Genomic DNA, 19,326 nt, shown 5'->3' with positions numbered 1-19,326 from the left:
AAAGATCAGATCTTATTTCTTCGAATTTCCTTTCCTTTAGGGTGATGGGCTGATCATCTCCCGTTGCTATGGGGGAAGTCACTGAGAGCTCTGACTCGGATGAGGTGGAAACTTGTCTCTTTCTCCTTCTCCTACCCTAAGTGCCGGTGTCAAAATCGAGATAGTGGTGATCCCCAAGAAAGCAAATGGAAATCCAATGCTCTTTCCAATGGAGAAGTCCAATTTGCGTATTCCGAAAGCGGAACTCCCCACCCCAAGCCAAGGAGCAGAGTCGACTGCCGCGCCCTTCTCTTTATTAAGTTAAGAAGTCCGTCCGACAATGATTGTCTTTATACAAAGGCATGTAAAGAAACATACGAAGATTTCTCAGACTAGGCAAAATGGCAGAGGATTTCCCAAGGAAGAAAACCATGAATTAGGCCGCGCCCGGTCTCTCTACAATTCTTCGAATACGCTTCCGGTCCCTATCAGCCAATTTGCTAGTATCCTTGCAGCCCTATCCTTCCTCAAGGCCCCAGCGGAAAGTGAAGCAACCCTCAACGCGGCAAGCTTCTTCTCGGGCTCCTCCTCAAATCAAACTTCTTACTCAATGCACGCGCCTCTAGCATTGGAAGCTCTTTCTCTGCTTAGCGCCCTGTCCTCCTTCTGTCACTTAAGGGCGTACTATACTAAACTAAGATATAGACTGCGGCACCCTTGACTTACTAGACCCTTACTATCACATAAGCCTGCCGACTCACTCACTCACCTTTAAGCTATCCACCAACTATGCTTGGAGCAGCAAAGCTAACAAACAGGAAACCATAGACCAAGCTTCTACGAACACAGAAACGTGAGAAGCAAGGCAAGACTTCTATTCATTCTCTCCGGCAGTAAAAACTTCCCACTTCACCCCTGCGAGCCTTACCTGTATCAAAGGATACATACCCCGACTCACAAAGAAGATATTCTATTCTATCCCTCAAAATTGAGGTGGACATAGAGCCGTTAGGGCCTACTGATCGAGGCAAAGAGAAATTGCTTTCTAAGGCCGGAAAACGGACTTCGCAACAAGCAAGACCTACCTTGAGAAAGACTTGTCTACGCTCAACATATGAGCCGGAATTCAAATGAACAGAGCTTGACTTCACTTACGCTACGCCCAGATATTTTATTATATTAAAGAGATTCGATCTTTTCGTAAAGGCAACGATATGAAGGAGTCTTCAGATTGCTCTGGAAGGAAACTCGAACTTTGGCGGCCTTATATTAAGAACAAGGGTAGGCATTCTTCTATATCTATTATTACAGCTTCTTCATTTGACGTTTAGGTGGGTTTATTATTTTTAGCTTCGCTAACGCCCCTCTAACTGATTTTTCAGTTCTCCTTTAAGTACGCTTGCCGATAGAGATTTCAATCCACTGAGACAGAACCTGGCAGGTCTTCTCAACCTCATATTTCGAAGCACTTTCACGTGTGAACCATTCTATTCTGGAGGAGCAGTACTCCGAACACAGGCCGTAATGGCAACCTCTCTATTGGTCATGGGTCCAATACAACTGATAGCCAAGTCTTCAATGGCACTGGCACTTTATGAGCTAGATAGATCCCATGACTTACTTGACCTTGCCCGAAGTCAACAAAGGTTAGAATGAAACCGTATCCACCAGCTGCTATGAACCAAGCAAAGGTGATCATATCCCGGTCCCGGCAAGCAAATAGGTCTATTCCCTCTAGTTCGAGAAATGAAATGTGGCTCTCCTATATATGCAAAGCAAAATGGAGTCAACAGTCTAGCTGGAGGCCAATGAGGTTGATCCTTGGTGCCGGAATCCGGATTTGCACTGAATAAACGAATATCTGATCTTTCTCCGAAGAAAACCATTGGGTGCCGGTGATGAACCAGATCTAGATCGGAAATCTTAGTTTGCATCTCCTGATCCTTCATTTTCAAGTATTGACCCTCGACCTTTGCTTTCTTCCCAATTGAGATATGCATTCCATTCAGATTCATAAGGAGTAGTTGGCTAAAGATCATCTGCCCCGGCTCTGTCACTTGATTGACATCCTGCACTTGTTTGTATTGACCATATGATTCTACTGCTATTGGGAACGGAGTGGAGCAATTCTCCGATCTCCAAGCGCATCCCCATATCTGGTTGACTTGTCATTTCTTGTCTCGCTACCTACTACCACTGATCCCTACGATCTACTTGCTGCTAGAGAACGGGGATTCTTTGACAAGAGAAATTCCCTGGCTTCTTCTCTAGATCTCGTTTACAGACCGGCCGGCCAGTCCTGCTTCAACGCTTGACTCGAATGAATATGCATTCCTAGAAGCGTCTTTGCTTTCTTTCCGTCTGCTGAAGCAAGGGGGTACCAAATGCGATTCCATACTAAACAAATAACGATAGCCCACTGAGGTTAGCGAGCCTGAAAGCCCTATTACTCAAGAAGGCTGGCTGTTCTCGAAATAGCTTTGATAGAATGGTTTCGTGCTAATGCTGTTTCCCAACCAGGATTCTAGCTACTAACACAATCAGCTCCCAACGACCTACTTGCTGCTACAGCTACTGGTACCAACCAATGCAATGCCGATCCCATTCCTTTCCTCTTGCCATGACGGATATCAGCTCCCAACAGAACGAGAAGAGAATACGACCGATGCCAAGAGCTTTCCTCGAACGATGACTGAGGAAACACATCCAACCTCGAATGCTGAGACAAGACCGGGCACACTTCTATAATATAATCAAAGTAATATAAGAAAAGGGCCGAGAACTTTGATACCAGTGGAGTGCGATGACATGATGACAAGGCCTAATCGACTCGACCTTCCAGAGCAGAGCGGATTCTCGACCTTAAAGAGCGGATTCTATACGCTTCAGGAGATGAAAAGCTTGATGAACCCCGACCCACTAGACCAAGTGAGTGATGTTGCATTTCGAGCACAGGCACCTTTGACCTAGCTTTCGACAGAGAGAGACAAATGGGAATGCCAGGCACAACTCTGTGCTTTGAAGCATGAGAGAACGAGAACATTTCCACTGCTTTAGTTGCTAGAACCCCCGCCCGGAAGACAGCACTCATCCCTTCCTTAATTAAGTAGTACTAATCCCATTCCTTTAGAAACCTGTCCTTTCCAGTGGAATAGCTTGCAGAGTAGAGTGATTTCCTTGCTTCATAGGTTTCAGGTTCAGAAGACTCTCTTCCCCGTATACTGTATTTACTAGTCAGGCCCGGTGGAGCAATCTCGAATTCTCGTATATCAATGCTACATGAATGATTCACATAAGGGAATTCCAAGTGGGTCGAATAGGACTAGGGAGCTCGCTTCCATCTACTAAAAGTTCTCTACGGGTGGTTGGTTTACAGTACAGACAGTTTCCTAGCTGGCACTTGAGAAGTGCTCGTCTAGTTTAGTGATTCCTAGCGTAGAACCCTTCTGTATGAGAATAGTTTCCAGATTATGACCTTCTCTTTTGATTGAGTGAATAGCCATGCCATGGATTCTCTTTTCTGGGCTAGCTCTATACCATTTCCATTTCCATTTCCATTTCCATAGTAATAGTAATAGTAATAGTAATACTGCCTTGGTGAATCCCTTATCTTGTTTGCAGCATCATTCTCGATCCCCTTATTCCCTTCCCAACAAGCAAGAAGGAATCATATCCTACGGCTAACTCATCCTTATATGGCTCCCAGATCCTTTCCTTAAAGAGAATAAAAGGCTATCTCGAGGGATGGTCAGAGAATCGGTTTATCTTCACGGCACTAGACGGCACCTTTATGAGTGCGTATAAGCTTGCTTTAGAGCTAGAGCGTGCATCTAAAATAGTTTCATATCCCTTTCCATCGATCTTTCTTGGTGCTGTAGTACCCATTCCTGCTAGCTTGATCTGGTGGCCAGGACTATATATAATAGTTTATTGAGTGCTTCTTGGGTTGGTTCTCTTGAAGTGCATAGCCCGGCCCCTTTTCTCTTTCTTCCAACGGAAAGGGTTCTCTTCTGGTATGGAGTTCGACTAGAGCCTGCCGCTTTTCCAGGTTTGGGTGTGGGTGGATCTCATATCTTAGAGGACAGGGCGGGGCTTATTCCCAAGGTCAGGTCCCATGCCGGTGGACTTGAAATACGAAGATCTTAAGCTAAGCTACGGGGCCGGGAATATACTCCAGGTTGGGAGATCTGCCATCGGGCATGCAAGAAGCTATGTGCGCAGGGCATCAGAGGCTTACTCAAATGGAACATACGAATCCAACCTTGCTTGACTCTCTTTTTCATACTTGCCCTCGGGATCAGTGGTAGATTCGTAACGTTATTACTCATGGGTAGCAGATGATGGATCCATTTCTGTTGAAGCAGTGGAGTGAAGAGGAGGGTTGGGTCCCGCCTCACAACGAGCCCGGGTAGATAGATAGGTAGATAGTAGATAGCAGTCCGGATAGTGATAAAATCTGAAATAATCTTCTTCTTGATTGAAAGAAAGCCTGTGCCGGAAATAGAGAGAGTTCTGCTCTTGGTTGACATAGATCGCTCTACTCTCGAATTGACATACATAGAGTTGAAAACATACTCCTCACAAATGATCATAGTTCACTACTAATGAGCTGAGCGAGTAACTACTAACGAGCGAGTAACGACTAATGTTACGAGCATATTGACGAGCAAAAAGACGAATCTACTTGGTTCATATCATATGTTCCGCTCCGTTGACAGGTTCATATATGTACCTGATGTTCATGGAAACAACAGGATGATAATCCGTTGATGGGAAACTCACTTTGCTATGCTAGGAAACTGACTAATGAAACTAACAAGTTCAAGTGCTCTAGTCAAGTAGTAAGCTCCAGTGGGAAGCGCTAGTCCAGATAGAAAGAATAGACAGGAGGATTGCCAGGTTGGTTCCGCACAGGTGCATATCTGTAGCACGGGATTCCAGATCGTTGGTACCCGATGTTCAGTTCATGGGAATGGGAATGTAGGAAACTCTCTCTTCCGTCCGGAACATATAGATAGATTGATTGCTGTAGCAGCAAGTCAACTAGATCCAGTGAGGAATGAGAACCTTTCCGGGGGCAAGGGGGGGCGAAGCTACTAGCTACTATTACTATTGGCTATGGATGTCCTAACACGAACGGAGTCTATACGAGCAGAGGAAAGCGAAGCGTATTGGTTGGTTCGGATTTCAGCTGGTTCTATTCTAATCTAACTAGACTCGCATCATAAGTTTGCCTGCTTTCAAATCCCGCGAAAGTACTAGTACTAGTACTACTGGCAGCTCCTATATGAGGTTGATGCCACGAAGATTATCATATCTACATGAAAGGAAAGGAAAATGAATGTGATGCACACTAGAAAAGATACCAAGCAAGAGGATGTGCGCAACGTCGCGCTCGAAAGTCTTGTCTATGAAACCAAACCAACCCTAGTTCCGTGAGGAGGAAGACTCTCTTCGGTCGAGGGATGGATGGACTAGTGCCGTAAGGATGAGTGATGCTAGAGGGAAGTAGATCAATAGGTGCCGCTTGCTTACTACAGTGACAAGGAAATCAAACAAAGTAGTGGCCAGTCTCAAGAATGGGTGAGTCAAGTAAACTTGCCAGTATGCCGGGAAGCCGGTAATGCGAGGGTATCTCCAGTCGAAAGGATGCCGGATCCAACTAATACGGCTACGCTTGAGGTGAGGAAGAAGAGTGCTCCTACTCCTACTTCAGCTTCTAAGAATAGGCCGGCCCGGTGCTAACTCCACCTTCCGGACTGCCCTTCATCGGCACGAAAGTAAGATTGGACATGATAGACGGAAGCAGAATCGAGGCAGTATCAGTTTCCAGGTTTCGAGGAAGGAAATGAAATGTCCGCGGGGCTCTCTTATCTTCTTAAAGGATGAGTGTGTATACAACCAACCTATAATACGTATTTTCGAGGTTCCTATGCTATGGTATCCAGGTTCCCGTCAGGGAAGGGATAGGGTGCCGTGTTTTCCACAGAACAGTCTGGTGGAATCCAGTGGTATATAGAAGCTCTGTGCCCTTCTCTTTCTCCTGCAGCAATATGAACTCAAAGGGATCCTTTCCTACCCGGGACAGCTTCATAGCTCCTACCTTGACTCTTGATTTGCGCAAGAGTGCTCGTCAGTGATCTCCATTCACAAAAGTGGAAAGGAATGTTCCATTGCCACGAACAATATGGGCTTTCTCATGGATTCCCCTTTTTCTTCTACACATTATACTAATATAATTGGATTGGGAATTCGCAGGAATGGGTATTGAGAGGAGGATCACCATGGCCAAAACAGCTCTTGTCAGCGACAAACTCTATGATTTGCCAATTCCAATCGATTTGCATATCAGCAAGCAGGGATGAGCACATCTGGAAACCTTGACTTCCTCTGGATGCGGACCAATATATGCATAAACCTTCGTTGGCTGGGTTCTCGTTTCTCATCGAGAGTGTTGAGACTATCTTTCAAGGAAGCTTCCCAGCATGACCTTTCCCTGAATTGGCGTATAGTGAGGTGAGTATCCGGGTATCATGACAACTCCAGTCAAGCACTGGGCAATACCGGCACTTAGATGGATTAGATGACTTTTGATGATCTGCCTTTACTCGCGGGCACTGGCCACTTACAGAACCTATACATTTCCAAATAGGAGATGAGAGAGCCCTTGATCCGGCGCATGACTCTCACGAATGAGAAGCTCAATAGCCATCTATCTAGAGAAGGAACTAATGCCACTGATAGGAAATCCATAGACCGTACGCCCACTTACCACTCTACCACTTCAATTCCATGACGGACTTCACCGATACCTAGCTTGAGAGAGATCGATCACTGGCATGTGGCGTATATTTCCGAGAGAAAGAGGACTTAAATTCACCTTTACCCCTTCTATCACTAGAAGTAAAGTTCGATGAGCTCTTAACGGAGCTATGCCTACTTAAGTATAAGTGTGTGTGCTATGGAATAGTGCCGAGAATAGGTGTCTTTCACATGGAGTGCGCCGGGAATAGGTGTCTTCTTAGAGGTGCCGTGACTGTGGGGTGCCGGGCCGGGCCTATCCTCTATTTACGAGAATTTAGGAGCAGGAAATAATATAGCTAGTGATTATCCAGATCTAGATGAGTAACCTTGGGAAGGTCTCCGCTTTCTCTTTATGTGGGCCTATTCTATCACGCACGACTAGAATGCGACGAGCAGACTTCAACCGGCAAGCAAGCAAATACTTCTCTTCTTAAACCGGTCTTAGTATTTAGTATAAGGGAGGCAGGTCAGAGAGTTGGGAGCTAAGGGCGTATGGTCGAGAATGAATGGGTCGAGTTGAATGCCTTGCCATTTCCGTATTGATCTGCGTGTGTCACATGGATTTTCTCATTGAATTCATAGCCGGCGGATGCGAGACACACCTCTTTCCCAAGATGCCTCAGCAATATATCAGATATGGGCTTCCTTTTTCTTTGCTATTGCTATGGGAATTCATACTTTGATTAGCTTAGAACCGACTCTTCTATTCCGTATAATCTATCCTTGCTATATAGGATTTTATGCTCAGTCATTTCATTCATTCTATCGAGGGTGCGGAAGTCCTGCAAATAGCGGATCAACTCTCTTCGAAGGATAGATCCGATGAGTATGTGAATTGGTTCGTGGATCGTAGTCAAACAAGTCTTTATGCCAATGGGAAAACGGAATTGTCCATAAGAAAGGACCAGAAAATGCACATTGAGAATTCGGAGATTTCCTTAATTTCGAATCATTGTGTCCACTTTGGGAAAGATAAATTCGCAAACAGGTACTGATCCATTTGGTTAGCTGGATAGGAGCCGCACACGATCATCCTGTGAAATATTCTAGAAATAACTGGACCACCATACAAGATTTTATGCAGAGTCCGCCAAAGTCAAAAGACAGTAGGAAACCCCGGAAATCAAAAGGTCTCACTAGAGATTCCCACAAACAAAAGAGAGATTAGGAAGACCGCTCCTTTGCGAACTTGGATGGCATGGCATTTTCAGCAATCTGTTTTGTGGATGATATCCTTCCATACCAGGAGGATCTGCTGGAGAATCAAGGGTCCATTCCAATAGACATAGTGCAAGAGAAGAGAATTGGGTGACTTGAATATGCAGCAATTTGCCCGGCTATGGATAGGCAGGCATTCCTTTCTATGGGCCACCCACTGCTCCTAATCAATAAATTGCTTTAGGACAAGAGTCATGTGTGACCAGATTGGAAACCGAATTCCATTCCTGATGAGAAGAGAAACTATCTGATATTCCTCCTATTCCGGAAGGTTTTCTAGCCACCTGCTTAGAGATTTGACGGACTACCAATCCAAATAGCAGTCAAGAAAGAATCCAAGTTGCAGTCAAGATAGATGGAATGGACTAGGGCGCAAGGAAAGAGATCCAGAACGAGACCGATCATTCATTCCCTCTTTCTCTGGCCAAGCTATTCAACTGTCGACTATTCTCACTCCCCTGCCCCTGCTAGACTCAACTCACACATATCGACTCCACTGGAGAACCTGGGACCGGCACACTCAGTTGAGATGAAGTCTGTTGACTGCCGTTGATTCTCTATGTGCTCAGGTGCTTCAAGGGCGCGACTACCCGAATAGAGATTGTCTAAGGGCAAAGCAAAGGTTCCGCCTCAGGCTTCGATCACATGGAGGAGGGTGTTTGTGCTGCAAGGGAAACTCTTTTGGCGGGTCTGATCTGGCGCATTGGAGATGGTTTAAGCACAGCAAGTTTGGGTGGACTACTGGATCCCAAGGTTCGAAGAGAGAGAAATTCCCTAATCGGCCTAACTCGATTGTGAGGGATCTACGGAAAGCTGATGGGAAGTCATGGGATGAGCAAGTAGTGCGGAATGTGTGTCTTCGTTGTGATGCCGACGATATCCTTAAGATAGATTCTTCTACCGCGGGGGAAGCTCCAAGGACTTAAGTAAGCCAACTTCATCCGGTATTGAGGAGTCCGTCCCCCAATTTCCCACGCCTCTTCGTTCTCCCCATTTAGCTAAGTTATGAGTTCGCAAAAAAGAAATCTGATTCTAGATCGGGTTGGAGTCGAGTTGCCAACTAAAGGCCCAGTCAAAATAACCTACTGGGTTGAAGCTACTGGTATAAGACCCGGCCTCTCTACTTGGACTATCCTATACGTTACCCGCTTTAAAGTGCCAGTCTTCTCATCTCGATAACCAATCCAGGTAAGATTAGATCCATGCTTATACGAACTCAAGAAAGTAGCCCTTGCCCTGAACCAGAATCAAAGCAAACTCAATCCTCACAACTTAAAGGAGAAACTAGGAAATAGAGCTAGATAGGCTCTATACACGCTCGAAAAATCATAGTAAAATATAGAAGTGATGAATGCTGTGAATATTCCTTTCTTCTCCGTAAAATTGAGTCTATCAATCAGTCCTTTTCTGAACTGATTTCTATAGCCCTGCTTCCCTCCCGCAATCGGAGTGAAACTACCATAAAATAAAAGGTTTGTCTGGAAAAGAAATAGTGCCACTGGCAGCCACTATATGAGTGAGATAGACTTGATTCTTTCTCTGGCTGTAGAATTGACATAGAACTAGTTTTTCTTCCCAAGGCCCAATTCTTAATGATTGAGGAAATGCACGCTCACATAATGGGAAAATCACGTATAATCCTTACGAGAAATCTCCTACTTTCCTGGAAGTGCGCCAGTTCGAGAAATATCGTTGATAGAATGAATGCTCTTACGCGCTAATGAATGATGACTTATTTAAAGAATTTCTTGATATCTTGCAGAATGGTTTTCATGCTAATCTGAATGAATTTCAACTTATGCGCTAAGAGAGACTCTGGTGGAATCAAACCAGTCTCTTGGGAAAATAAAATAGATGGCCAATGAGGTGGAGACAAACTTAGAAATGGATGGATCTCTTTGTCAGCTTCTTGTTTGAGAAAAAGAGTAGTGACTCGCTGGATTGAGATTTCTAGGAAAAAGAGTTGCGAACGAAATCCTACACTCCCTGTAGGTGGGGCTGGGCGAGAAAGGGTCCCCTCTGAAGCCTATAAGTTAGTAAGCAGGCCAAATATTCCACCGGGGTCTTTCTTAGCAAACTCATTGATGGCAGTACCTAACTAAAGAAGAATAGCGCTCTTTCTTTCTTTCAATTACGTTTCTTGAATGGTTCTGCACTTAGATCAGTCAGTACACACGAAACCCTTTAATCAAGTGAGTGCCACTTTAACTCAGCTCTTTCCTAGTGATCTTGATTGTCCCTAGAAGCATCTCTTATTTTCATATAGAAATTCCATGGTTTTGTGGTCGACTGCACAGTTGAGAGAGAAGTGCTATTGATTTAAAGAAATCCTCTTCTAGATCGGGTTGGAGTCGAGTTGCCAACTAAATGAGATCACAGTAGGTTAGCCTCTGCAGTCGAAACTATCTATGCGTGCGATAAAGTAAAGTAAAGTCGGTCAATCGATTAAACTATTTCTGTATAGGGGCAGCCGGGCCGTATTAGCAAGCGTGACGTGCCGGACTGACCCAGCACGTCTTTCTTTCCTGGCAACAGAAGATGCACAAAGTGGTTTCAGTAGCACTACCGAGTTCGCATCAGCGATTTTATCACCAAACAAGCAACGGATTGAGCAACTAGCGCTAGGCGCATCCTCTTGCTTGGAATCAATGGGTTTTGTCAATGAATTAATCTAATCTACCGGCATCGGAGGGAGCTGGAGGAAATAACACTTTTTGATGGACGGGAGCGGGAGGGAGTCAATTACAGAAAGAGTAGAGACGGATATGGGGACTGTAGCTCCGACCATGTCAACTATGATGCTCTCGCTGCTGCCAGTCCTTTCACCAGTGAATGCTGTCATGCGCTACTTCCCGAACCTCCGTGTCTAGGTCCTGCCGAAAAAGACTGCAAATGATTTACCATCCATCCCACTCATATAGGTACGTTATCGGATTTTTCGGATCGGGAAATGGATCGAACCGCGCGAAATGGTCGCCTCGGAATACAGTACAGGGCGCAACGGAACCAAGGTTCTTTGTTGGCGTGTTGCGTAACAAGGGCAAGAGGGGGTGGAAGCGTTCGCCGACTTTGATAGGCAACGCATTGCAAGCAAATAGAGCAGAGAGCTGACCCTTAGTTTCTATTAGAGTCGCGAGCTTGTTGTAGTCGGTCCTAAAGGGAAAACCTTGCAGCTTACTTGCTATATCCCCGCGTCCTTGCACGGCTCGTTTTCTTCGAGCCCTGCTTCTCCCTTCCCCCTCTCCCCAGGAACCGACCGTTTGGAGTATAGCCAAGTGGTAAGGCATCGGTTTTTGGTACCGGCATGCAAAGGTTCGAATCCTTTTACTCCAGAGCATACTTACTTATTCTAGTTCTAGAAAAAAAAAGAAAGTATCATCCCTAAATGAAAGTAGATTTACATTCTTATTCTATTTCTAGGGGGAATGTTGAGGCAAACTTACGATGCTGACAAGCTGGTTAGGTGCCGAGTTGGATTAGACATCGCAGGTTTCAGTTTAAGAATTGGGAAGAGGTTAAGAACCTAGTGGAATCCACTGCGAGGGGAAGATTAGGGTAGATGAGTACCGAGCGGAAGAAGAAACCTATCACGGCTAATTCCGTGGTTCAAGATGTGGTTTCCTGTGCGTACCTTGAGCTGCTGGAGGAAGAGGACGGGTGGGATGCCTGTAGAGAAGTGCGGTCAGAAACCAAACCCATTGACTTCTTATTGTTCTTTAGGGTGAAGTCAGATTCGTAAAACAAGGCAGCAGATAAGCTAAGGCGATACATAACTCTCCTCAGTTTAGAAGACGATATCTTTCCCCCTTAAACCTCAAGGAAGAGAAGGGCTAAGCATATACCAGTGTTTTCCCAACGGCACGAAGCGAATCTTGCAAGCCCTACGCCTAGATTGATATTCACAAGAACTACTACGTACGGTATTCACAAGAACAATAAGTTGAGAGGAGGAGCAATAAAACAGGACGAAAGCAGTGGGAAGAAAGCGATGCCCGGGCGATGGTAGTACGAAAAGCTCGACTCCTTTGGATTCCGGATTAGAAGTAGCTCCGGCTGCGGCTAGAAGGCAGTTATCATAATTTGAGGATGATGGATCAAGCTAGATCGTATTATAAAGGAACGAGGCCCATCTATATCTATATCTATAGTAGGTGGGTCCCAGCTCTTTTTTTCACGAGGGTCAGTGCTAAAGCTCCTAAGTAGTCCACTATACAATAAAAGAATCGAAGCCAGAGGAAACAAGTGAAGGTGGATCAGCGATTCCTGCTCAGGTGGTTCCAAAACTATAAACTATTCCTCTACTCGCTATGCGAAAAAAACCTGATAAAATAAGTATAGTCTAGATCGTACTCATGAAACTCATATAAGAACAAGGTATTGAAATTCATCTTTACAGATCGGAGGAAGAGTAGGTTATTCAGCCCGAGACTCGAGATGATCGATCTTGAAATGAGAAGAGAAGGACCCACCCAATAAATAAACTATTCCAATGACTTTGTTCGCTTCCCCTGAGGCAACGGCTGTACTCGGCACACAGACCTGGCTTATGAGCAGGATTTTTCAGCCAAGCCAAGTGCGTATGGTTGCTACCTGTATTCTGATAGGCCACTTAATGACACTGGCTCCCAGTTATTGACTTATGAAGAATGGCTTCTCGATGGAAGAGAAACAATAATAGGAAAATAGGAAGCTGCAATCAGAACCGGCTAACTAGACAAAAGGAGAGAGATTGGCTCAGTTCAGTAGGAGGAATTTCTACCGATTATTGAGTGGTTTGTTTCCTTTCCCCTGAAAGGTAAAATGGTTTATTTGCACCTGTAGTGGGACACCTCTCCCAGCTCCCAGCCAGGGTTCAAGCAGGAAACTATGTTAAGGAGCTGATCCGAATACAGATACAAGGCCCCCACTCATCACAACGAACGGTGAGCTTTCCCACTAGCCTTCACAGGAGCAGCACAATCATGGCCAAAAACAAAAAAAAAGATATCGTAGTACGAGAAAACCAATGGCATTTCTCTATTCTAAGTCTAAGTCTAAGTAGTTTCTTCTTTTCTTTTTAGAGGACCTGGCCAACTCTAATTCCAATGCTGCAATCCTATTGGTTTACTGAATGAGGGTGGGTAGACCGAAACGCTGAAGTGTTGTTATTTACTTCCTTCGATAACATAGATTGTCCACTCTTATGCCCCATGCATAAAAATGGCTTGTGCTTTAGAATAAAAGAATAGAAAAAAAGTAGGTGGATCGGGATCGCTATTACGAGTATTCGAGTTCTTGTTTTCCTTTCCTTGGAAAGGGAATTATTTCATGAGAAGTGCACCGGTAGAAATTGGACTAAATATGATCTTGATCCATAGCTCGTCCACTTTCTTGATAAACGACTCGATGCATTGCATTTTCTCTTCCTTGCCGCTGAGACATATCAAAAAGATCTATTACTAAAAGGAGATTGGGATCATCCTGTGGTTACCGGATGATGGGAATAACTAAGCAGAAATTAGGAAATGAGCACGAAATGTCTATAAATGAATTTTCTCATTATTTGTTATTTCCGGGTCTTTTCGTTGCATTCACTTACAACAAGAAACAACCACCAGCGTTTGGTGCAGCACCTGCATTTTGGTGCATTCTTCTTTCTTTCCTTGGTCTTTCGTTCCGTCATATTCCAAATAACTTATCTAATTACAACGTATTAACCGCTAATGCACCTTTTTTTTATCAAATCTCAGGGACATGGTCTAATCATGAGGGTAGTATTTTCTCATGGTGTTGGATCCCAAGTTTTTATGGATTCCTTTTTTGTTACCGGTACCGGGGTCGACCCCAAAGCCATAATGTCTCAAAACGCAGAGGCTATAGAGAAACTTTTATTTTTTCCTTTGTCTCGAACTTCGTGAAGAACTCCATTCTATCTCTCCAACAAAAAAGTGGAGCTGCGCCCCAGTTGTACACTCCCTTCGTTCGGAGAACCCTTGTTGATTCTGAACTTCGTTCGCAAAGTAAGCGTCCTTTTAACGGGCCAGCCCTTTTTAATGCGCCGCTTGACCCAGTTTTGAAAATGAGCTTTGCTCTTCTGGGCGCTGGGCGCTCCCGTGGTTCGCGAGAAGGAAAAAGGACTAATCTTTTGTTACATCTGGCACGAGATGAAAAAGAGAGAGCTTCGTCTATCGATGAACAGCAGATTGACGGAGCTCTTGGCATTGCTTTGTTTTTCTCTCCTTTCCTATCAGCGAGTTCCGATCCTTTTGTTCGAAATTTCTTCGTTCGTACCGAACCGCTTGCAGAATCAAATCCTGTTCCACAAGATCCTATATCAGCTATACATCCTCCTTGCATTTATGCCGGAGACGTCGCCAGTGCTATGGGCTTTGGGTTATGTAGATCAAAAATGATGAATGGGATTGTGGCACTCCACTCGCCGCCAATGCGGAAGGATGCCGCCGAAAAGAATGGAACGCTGCTTCGCTCTGCTGGATGCGTCGGATCCCATATAAGAAGCTCGCTCTTTACCCGATCATTCAAACATTTTGTGGGCGGCGCGCCTGCTCTATTGTTGCGTAGCAATAGAAGCCTGCTTCGGCGGCGCTTTTTCGCCTTCTCTTCGCTCTGGACAGGAGCGCTAATGGACACGGGGAGGGAGCAGGCGAAGCGTGTTGTCGTTCGTAATGGAAAGAAAGACACCACTACTTCGCCTCTTTGTTGGACCGCCGGCGCGAACACAGTGGTCTCTGACCAGGACCAGGAACCAATTCGAATTTGGATCTTGACATGTTGGTTGTTTTTAACCGTAGGCATCTCGCCAGGAAGTTGGTGGGCTCATCATGAATTAGGTCGGGGTGGCTGGTGGTTTCGGGATCCCGTAGAAAATGCGTCTTTTATGCCTCGGGTATTAGCCACAGCTCTTATTCATTCAGTAATTCTACCCCTTCTTCATTATTGGACCTCGCTTCTGAATATTTTGACTCTTCCATGCTGTGTCTCAGGAACCTTTTCAATACGGTCCGGATTGCTAGCTCCCGTTCATAGTTCTGCTACAGACGATACACGAGGAAGATTTTTATGGCGGTTCTTCCTTCTAATTACAGGCATATCTATGACTCTTTTTTACCAGATGAAGCAGGTCCGTAGAACCTATAAAAAAGAGATGGTTGTGGCGCGAAGTACTCTTGTGCACCTACGTCACCCGGCTCGCGCGCAACCCCGCCCCGTTATGTTATGGAAGAATTTAGCTTCTTGCTGGGCTGGTTATTCCGAGCCAGCAACTGGCTGGCTGCCGGATTTCGTCCCGTCCGTAGCGCTTCGGAAGTCACTCTGGCGTGGCGCTGCTGGATACTTCTGATCAATAGGAATAGGAGGAAAAAAAAGCTTATGATGAGCATCTATTGGAGTCGATCATTTCCAAGATCTAATTCGAGTTTCTTATTATGTAGTGGAAACGCCTTACAATCTTCAGTTTTACGCTTACGCTTAAGGGAAGAAATGTTCTTGGTGGATGCAGGCCTTGGTACCCCAAAAATTTGTATGCAAGATGAGCTTACAGGACTGCCAATCAAGCGAGCCACCAGGTTTGAGAATAAGGTGGGATCCAAGAATGTAGTGGCTGGTGAATCACTGATCAAAAAGCGGATTTTTGAGAGATTCTTCATCGATCTAGTGGCCGGTGAATCACTGATCAAAGAGCGAGCAGCCGCCGGGTTTAATGATTTTGTGGGATCCCTGGATGTAGCGGCTGGCGAACCGCTTCTTCTTCCACAAAGATTCAGACAAAACCGAGCTTGGATAGAACTGAAGAAGATTTGGCGAACGAAGAAAAAGGTAAAAGGGTTTCAAATTAATAAAATAGAAGGAGGTTATTCAGTAGCCATCGCAGGTTTCATTACTTTTCTTCCATTCAAAGCTAAAAAAATAAAAAGGATAGCGAATGCTCGATTCGCCATTGATAGCTTTATCCCTAAAAGGAGGGATATTGTGATAAGGCAGATTCAAACAAGAACTTAATGACAAGATAGAAAAAATTATTAATAATCCGAAGCCCACCTTAATCCATTTTGTTGAGGATCTTGCACTTATTCCGGCCCTATATTTACATAGCCAAGAAAGGCTCTGGTGATCATGCGTGACTGCGGAGCGCCTATCGCCCTGGCACGGCACTCAAAAATGCTGGGTTGGGCCAGCAAGAAGACTTCGACTAGGGAGACGAAGAATGGAATTGAAGAAGGCAGCATAGTCTAAGATAACAGAATGGAACACCAACCAACGAGTAAGTGGTGGATTTGGATGGAGTCTCGCAGAAGAAGAGTACGCGCGCTAGCGCGCCCCAAGACGTCAGTCCTTTTTCTGCTTGCTGGCCAAGGTCAGTTTACTGAATCCCTTCCAAACACCAACCCAATCTCCATTCCTTGATGGGAAATGAGCAAGACCATATGTTTCTAAAAAATATAGCCCCTATATAAACCTAGCCCTTACTACCCGAACTTCTGACCTTCAAATAGGACTAACTGCCCGAACCCGCTTGCTTATCTTCTACGATCTAATTAAGTTAAGCAGTGGTTATTTTTTTTTTAAGTGACTAGAACTTCTATTAACTACTATTCTAGCACCCAGCTGTGCCATGTGTTTATTCTATTTTGCAGGTATTCCTTTGAATAACTCATCTTTTCAGGTAAGAAAATTGGAAGATCTTCTTAGTCATAGTCAGCCTATCTGTATTCTTATCCTATAGTGCGGATCCAATCAGATTTTATGAAGCCAAGGCCTGACATCCATTGTGGGGATTTTTATCGGGAGACATGGCCTGGTGGTTTCTGATCGAGATTCCTAATCAATAGGGCGAAGAGCTCTTCGCATGATCTGGTCCTACCTTTTTTTTTCTACGCTATTTTTTTTCCCCTTCTCGGCTGCTGTCCTTACTCCGGATAAATTGGAACACATTGATTCCGTTCGTTCCTGCCCTTCGCTTCAGGCCATAGTGCTTCTGAATTATTTCTATACCCCTTTGATGATGCAGCCTCTGACTCTCGTGGGTAAACTCCTACTTGATTAGTCAGAACTTCTCTGTCTCAACTCGTGGACCTATCTATCTTCTTCTTTATAAGAGATAGGGGTTTGCTATTCTCACGGATTGCTCATATTTATTTACCCTACCCCATTTCAAAGTTTGTGCCTTGTTTCAGCCCGCCCTTCCTTCATCTGAACCTTCCAGTACTAATCTATCTTTATGGGGAAGACCCCTCATCTGACCTCCGAGCTACCCTGTCAATTGTAAAAAGTAGTTGAGTCGTGTCTCGCAGGAGCAAAAAGAGTGAAATGAGGACGTAAGCCCCCCACCCCAGGTCTTCCTCTTCCTTCTAAACTAATTGCTTTCGCTTGACTCTTCCAGTAAAAAAGTATACTGAGTGGTTGAAGGAAAGCGAAAAGGAATGGCTTTTTCATGTACCAGATCCGGTGAGCCAGACATCAAGCAAAAATGGACATACAATCAAAGAGTAAGGAGCAGTTATTTGCCGGGTGGATTGATCAGAGCTGCAAGGGGAGACTCGGTTATGGTGCGATAAAGAGCTTGCTTCAATGCTCGGATTCAGGTAGAAAGTAAGAGCAGTAGCATATTCATAGGAGAGCTTTGTACTTTAAATTAGTAGTCCCGGTAGTTGGAAAAAAGCTCTGAATACAGATTCAAAACATCAAGATAGGTAGTCCGATCATTAGTTGGCCAGTCATAGCAATTTAAGTAGAAAGCTAGCTTCGGGATCAGATCATTCAACTAAAGCTGTCAGGCCGGGTAGGCTTTGAGGAACATTGGGGGTTCCTTATGTTGTGACTGAGCAGATATGTCTATTGTGCCCGGCAAAAACGGATTTGCAAGGAGTTTGCCAAAGGCTTTCTCATTCGGAAAAACAATTCAAAGTATATTTCCCTTCTCCATTCTCTGCTCGGATGATTGCCGCTTGTGTGAATTTCATTGCTGCGGGTCCCGCGTGTGCTCGAATAAGATTGTTTTAGGATTCTATTTAGTTGAATTTATTGACTCCGCGGTGCTGGTTATCGAGTTTATGGCGCCGCCGACCATCCAATCCAATCCAAAAAGTAAAAGATGGCGTCGGCATTTACTTATTATGCTCTCTTCTAATATAATAGTGGTCCCCCAGGTTGGTATTCAGGTTGTAAAATCCTGATAGGAAAGAGTCGACTGTTAGACCTTGTTTTTGTAATGGCCTATCTTCTTTAAAAAGCCGAAAGATAAGGATTTCTAAAAACTTTTGCGTTCCGGATGCTGGTCTCATGTTTGATCTGGTAGCGATTAAAGAATGAATCTTGCTCTGGCGATCATGGTGGGATTGGTACACCTCTATACGCTGTAAAATGAAGGTACTCTTTAGTTCATGCTACGACCGCCGATTGTTCCTGTGACCACACGCCGTACCAACAGAAAACTATCAACCTATCGGTATGGTTTGTTGTTCACGTGTTATGATCTCGCTCATCAGATTGTTCCCCCCTCCCCTGGTCAATGGCGGTGAGTTGATTGACCAAGGCCTTCCCTTACGACGATGGAATTTCTTCCATCGGCAAGACTTTGTTTGTCTCCTTCAACTTTAATGAAAAGCCTAGTCTCTCGATACTAACTAATTAGTTAGGAGAGGTGCTTACTTTTCTTTTGTAGTTAAGGATTCATACCCCATCCCATTCCTTTTTCTTTTCAAAGAAAACCTTACCATTTGAGTTTTGGGCCGCTGTTACCATTTCCATTTCCGGAACCTAACTAATACTTAGTTGTTTCCATTTCCTCATCTGGTGATAGATCCTCATCTTCTTCTGGCTCAAATCCCTTTTTCATATCCAGGGCAGGCTTTAGGTACGCTTTAGTTTTAAATCATTAAAGATATGCTCGACCTCGTTTATGTCCATGGTACCATCGTACGTACCTTCTACTATCAACCAGATGAGATAGGGCTTTGAAAGGTCAGAGTCAGTCTCCTCTTTCTTTTAGGTCGTTTAGCAGTTCCCCAACCAGCTTTCTCCCCGAGAAAGCCTTCCTGAGATTAAAAGAAAAAGGTTTGAAGGTGGGATCAGTGATAGTTCGGAACCAGCAAAGGGAGGCTGAAAAGCCGTAGTGCTAACGCACGCCCTGTAGTTTTGAAGCAGGCTTCGACAGCTGCGAGCTCCGCGTCGAAAAGCGAAGCGAGCCGCGCTAGCGCGCTACTCTTCCTTTATGAGATGAGCGAGACTCTATCCAAATCTACTGATCTAAGAACTCCGCGAGCGAACTGAGCGAGCCATGAGGCGCCTATCGGCAAGGCTTGGAAAAGCCTTAAGTTTAGGCTTAGG

General features: G+C 44.8%; 7 protein-coding genes, 1 non-coding gene and 1 pseudogene across 8 annotated transcripts; 6 read left to right on the top strand and 3 right to left on the bottom strand.

The window, feature by feature from the left end:
- Positions 1-319: 319 nt before the first annotated feature.
- Positions 320-700, top strand: orf126-d (hypothetical protein). Its single transcript has one exon. It carries the CDS (start codon positions 320-322, stop codon positions 698-700), a length of 381 nt encoding a protein of 126 aa, YP_588365.1.
- A 916-nt stretch (positions 701-1,616) lies between these two features.
- Positions 1,617-2,018, bottom strand: orf133-a (hypothetical protein). Its single transcript has one exon. The coding sequence runs from the start codon at positions 2,016-2,018 to the stop codon at positions 1,617-1,619; it is 402 nt and encodes a 133-aa protein (YP_588364.1).
- A 2,103-nt stretch (positions 2,019-4,121) lies between these two features.
- Positions 4,122-4,571, bottom strand: orf149-b (hypothetical protein). Its single transcript has one exon. The coding sequence runs from the start codon at positions 4,569-4,571 to the stop codon at positions 4,122-4,124; it is 450 nt and encodes a 149-aa protein (YP_588363.1).
- A 2,718-nt stretch (positions 4,572-7,289) lies between these two features.
- Positions 7,290-7,600, top strand: orf100-a (annotated as a pseudogene).
- Positions 7,601-10,898: 3,298 nt separating this feature from the next.
- orf146-a (hypothetical protein) lies at positions 10,899-11,339 on the bottom strand. The gene has a single exon. The coding sequence runs from the start codon at positions 11,337-11,339 to the stop codon at positions 10,899-10,901; it is 441 nt and encodes a 146-aa protein (YP_588362.1).
- trnQ lies at positions 11,263-11,334 on the top strand. The gene has a single exon. It is a non-coding gene; the product is annotated as a tRNA-Gln (tRNA).
- Positions 11,340-13,477: 2,138 nt separating the features above from the next.
- Positions 13,478-15,340, top strand: ccmFN (cytochrome c biogenesis FN). Its single transcript has one exon. The coding sequence runs from the start codon at positions 13,478-13,480 to the stop codon at positions 15,338-15,340; it is 1,863 nt and encodes a 620-aa protein (YP_588359.1).
- Positions 15,341-15,480: 140 nt separating this feature from the next.
- rps1 (ribosomal protein S1) lies at positions 15,481-15,999 on the top strand. Its single transcript has one exon. The coding sequence runs from the start codon at positions 15,481-15,483 to the stop codon at positions 15,997-15,999; it is 519 nt and encodes a 172-aa protein (YP_588358.1).
- A 1,829-nt stretch (positions 16,000-17,828) lies between these two features.
- Positions 17,829-18,173, top strand: orf114-b (hypothetical protein). Its single transcript has one exon. It carries the CDS (start codon positions 17,829-17,831, stop codon positions 18,171-18,173), a length of 345 nt encoding a protein of 114 aa, YP_588357.1.
- The last annotated feature ends 1,153 nt before the right edge of the window (positions 18,174-19,326 follow it).

The sequence above is a fragment of the mitochondrial genome of Zea mays (assembly GCF_902167145.1).
Source record: "Zea mays subsp. mays mitochondrion, complete genome".
NCBI classification, from domain to species: Eukaryota; Viridiplantae; Streptophyta; class Magnoliopsida; order Poales; family Poaceae; genus Zea; species Zea mays.
Note: the sequence above shows the minus strand (reverse complement) of the source record. Positions and strands in the feature narration are given on the sequence as shown.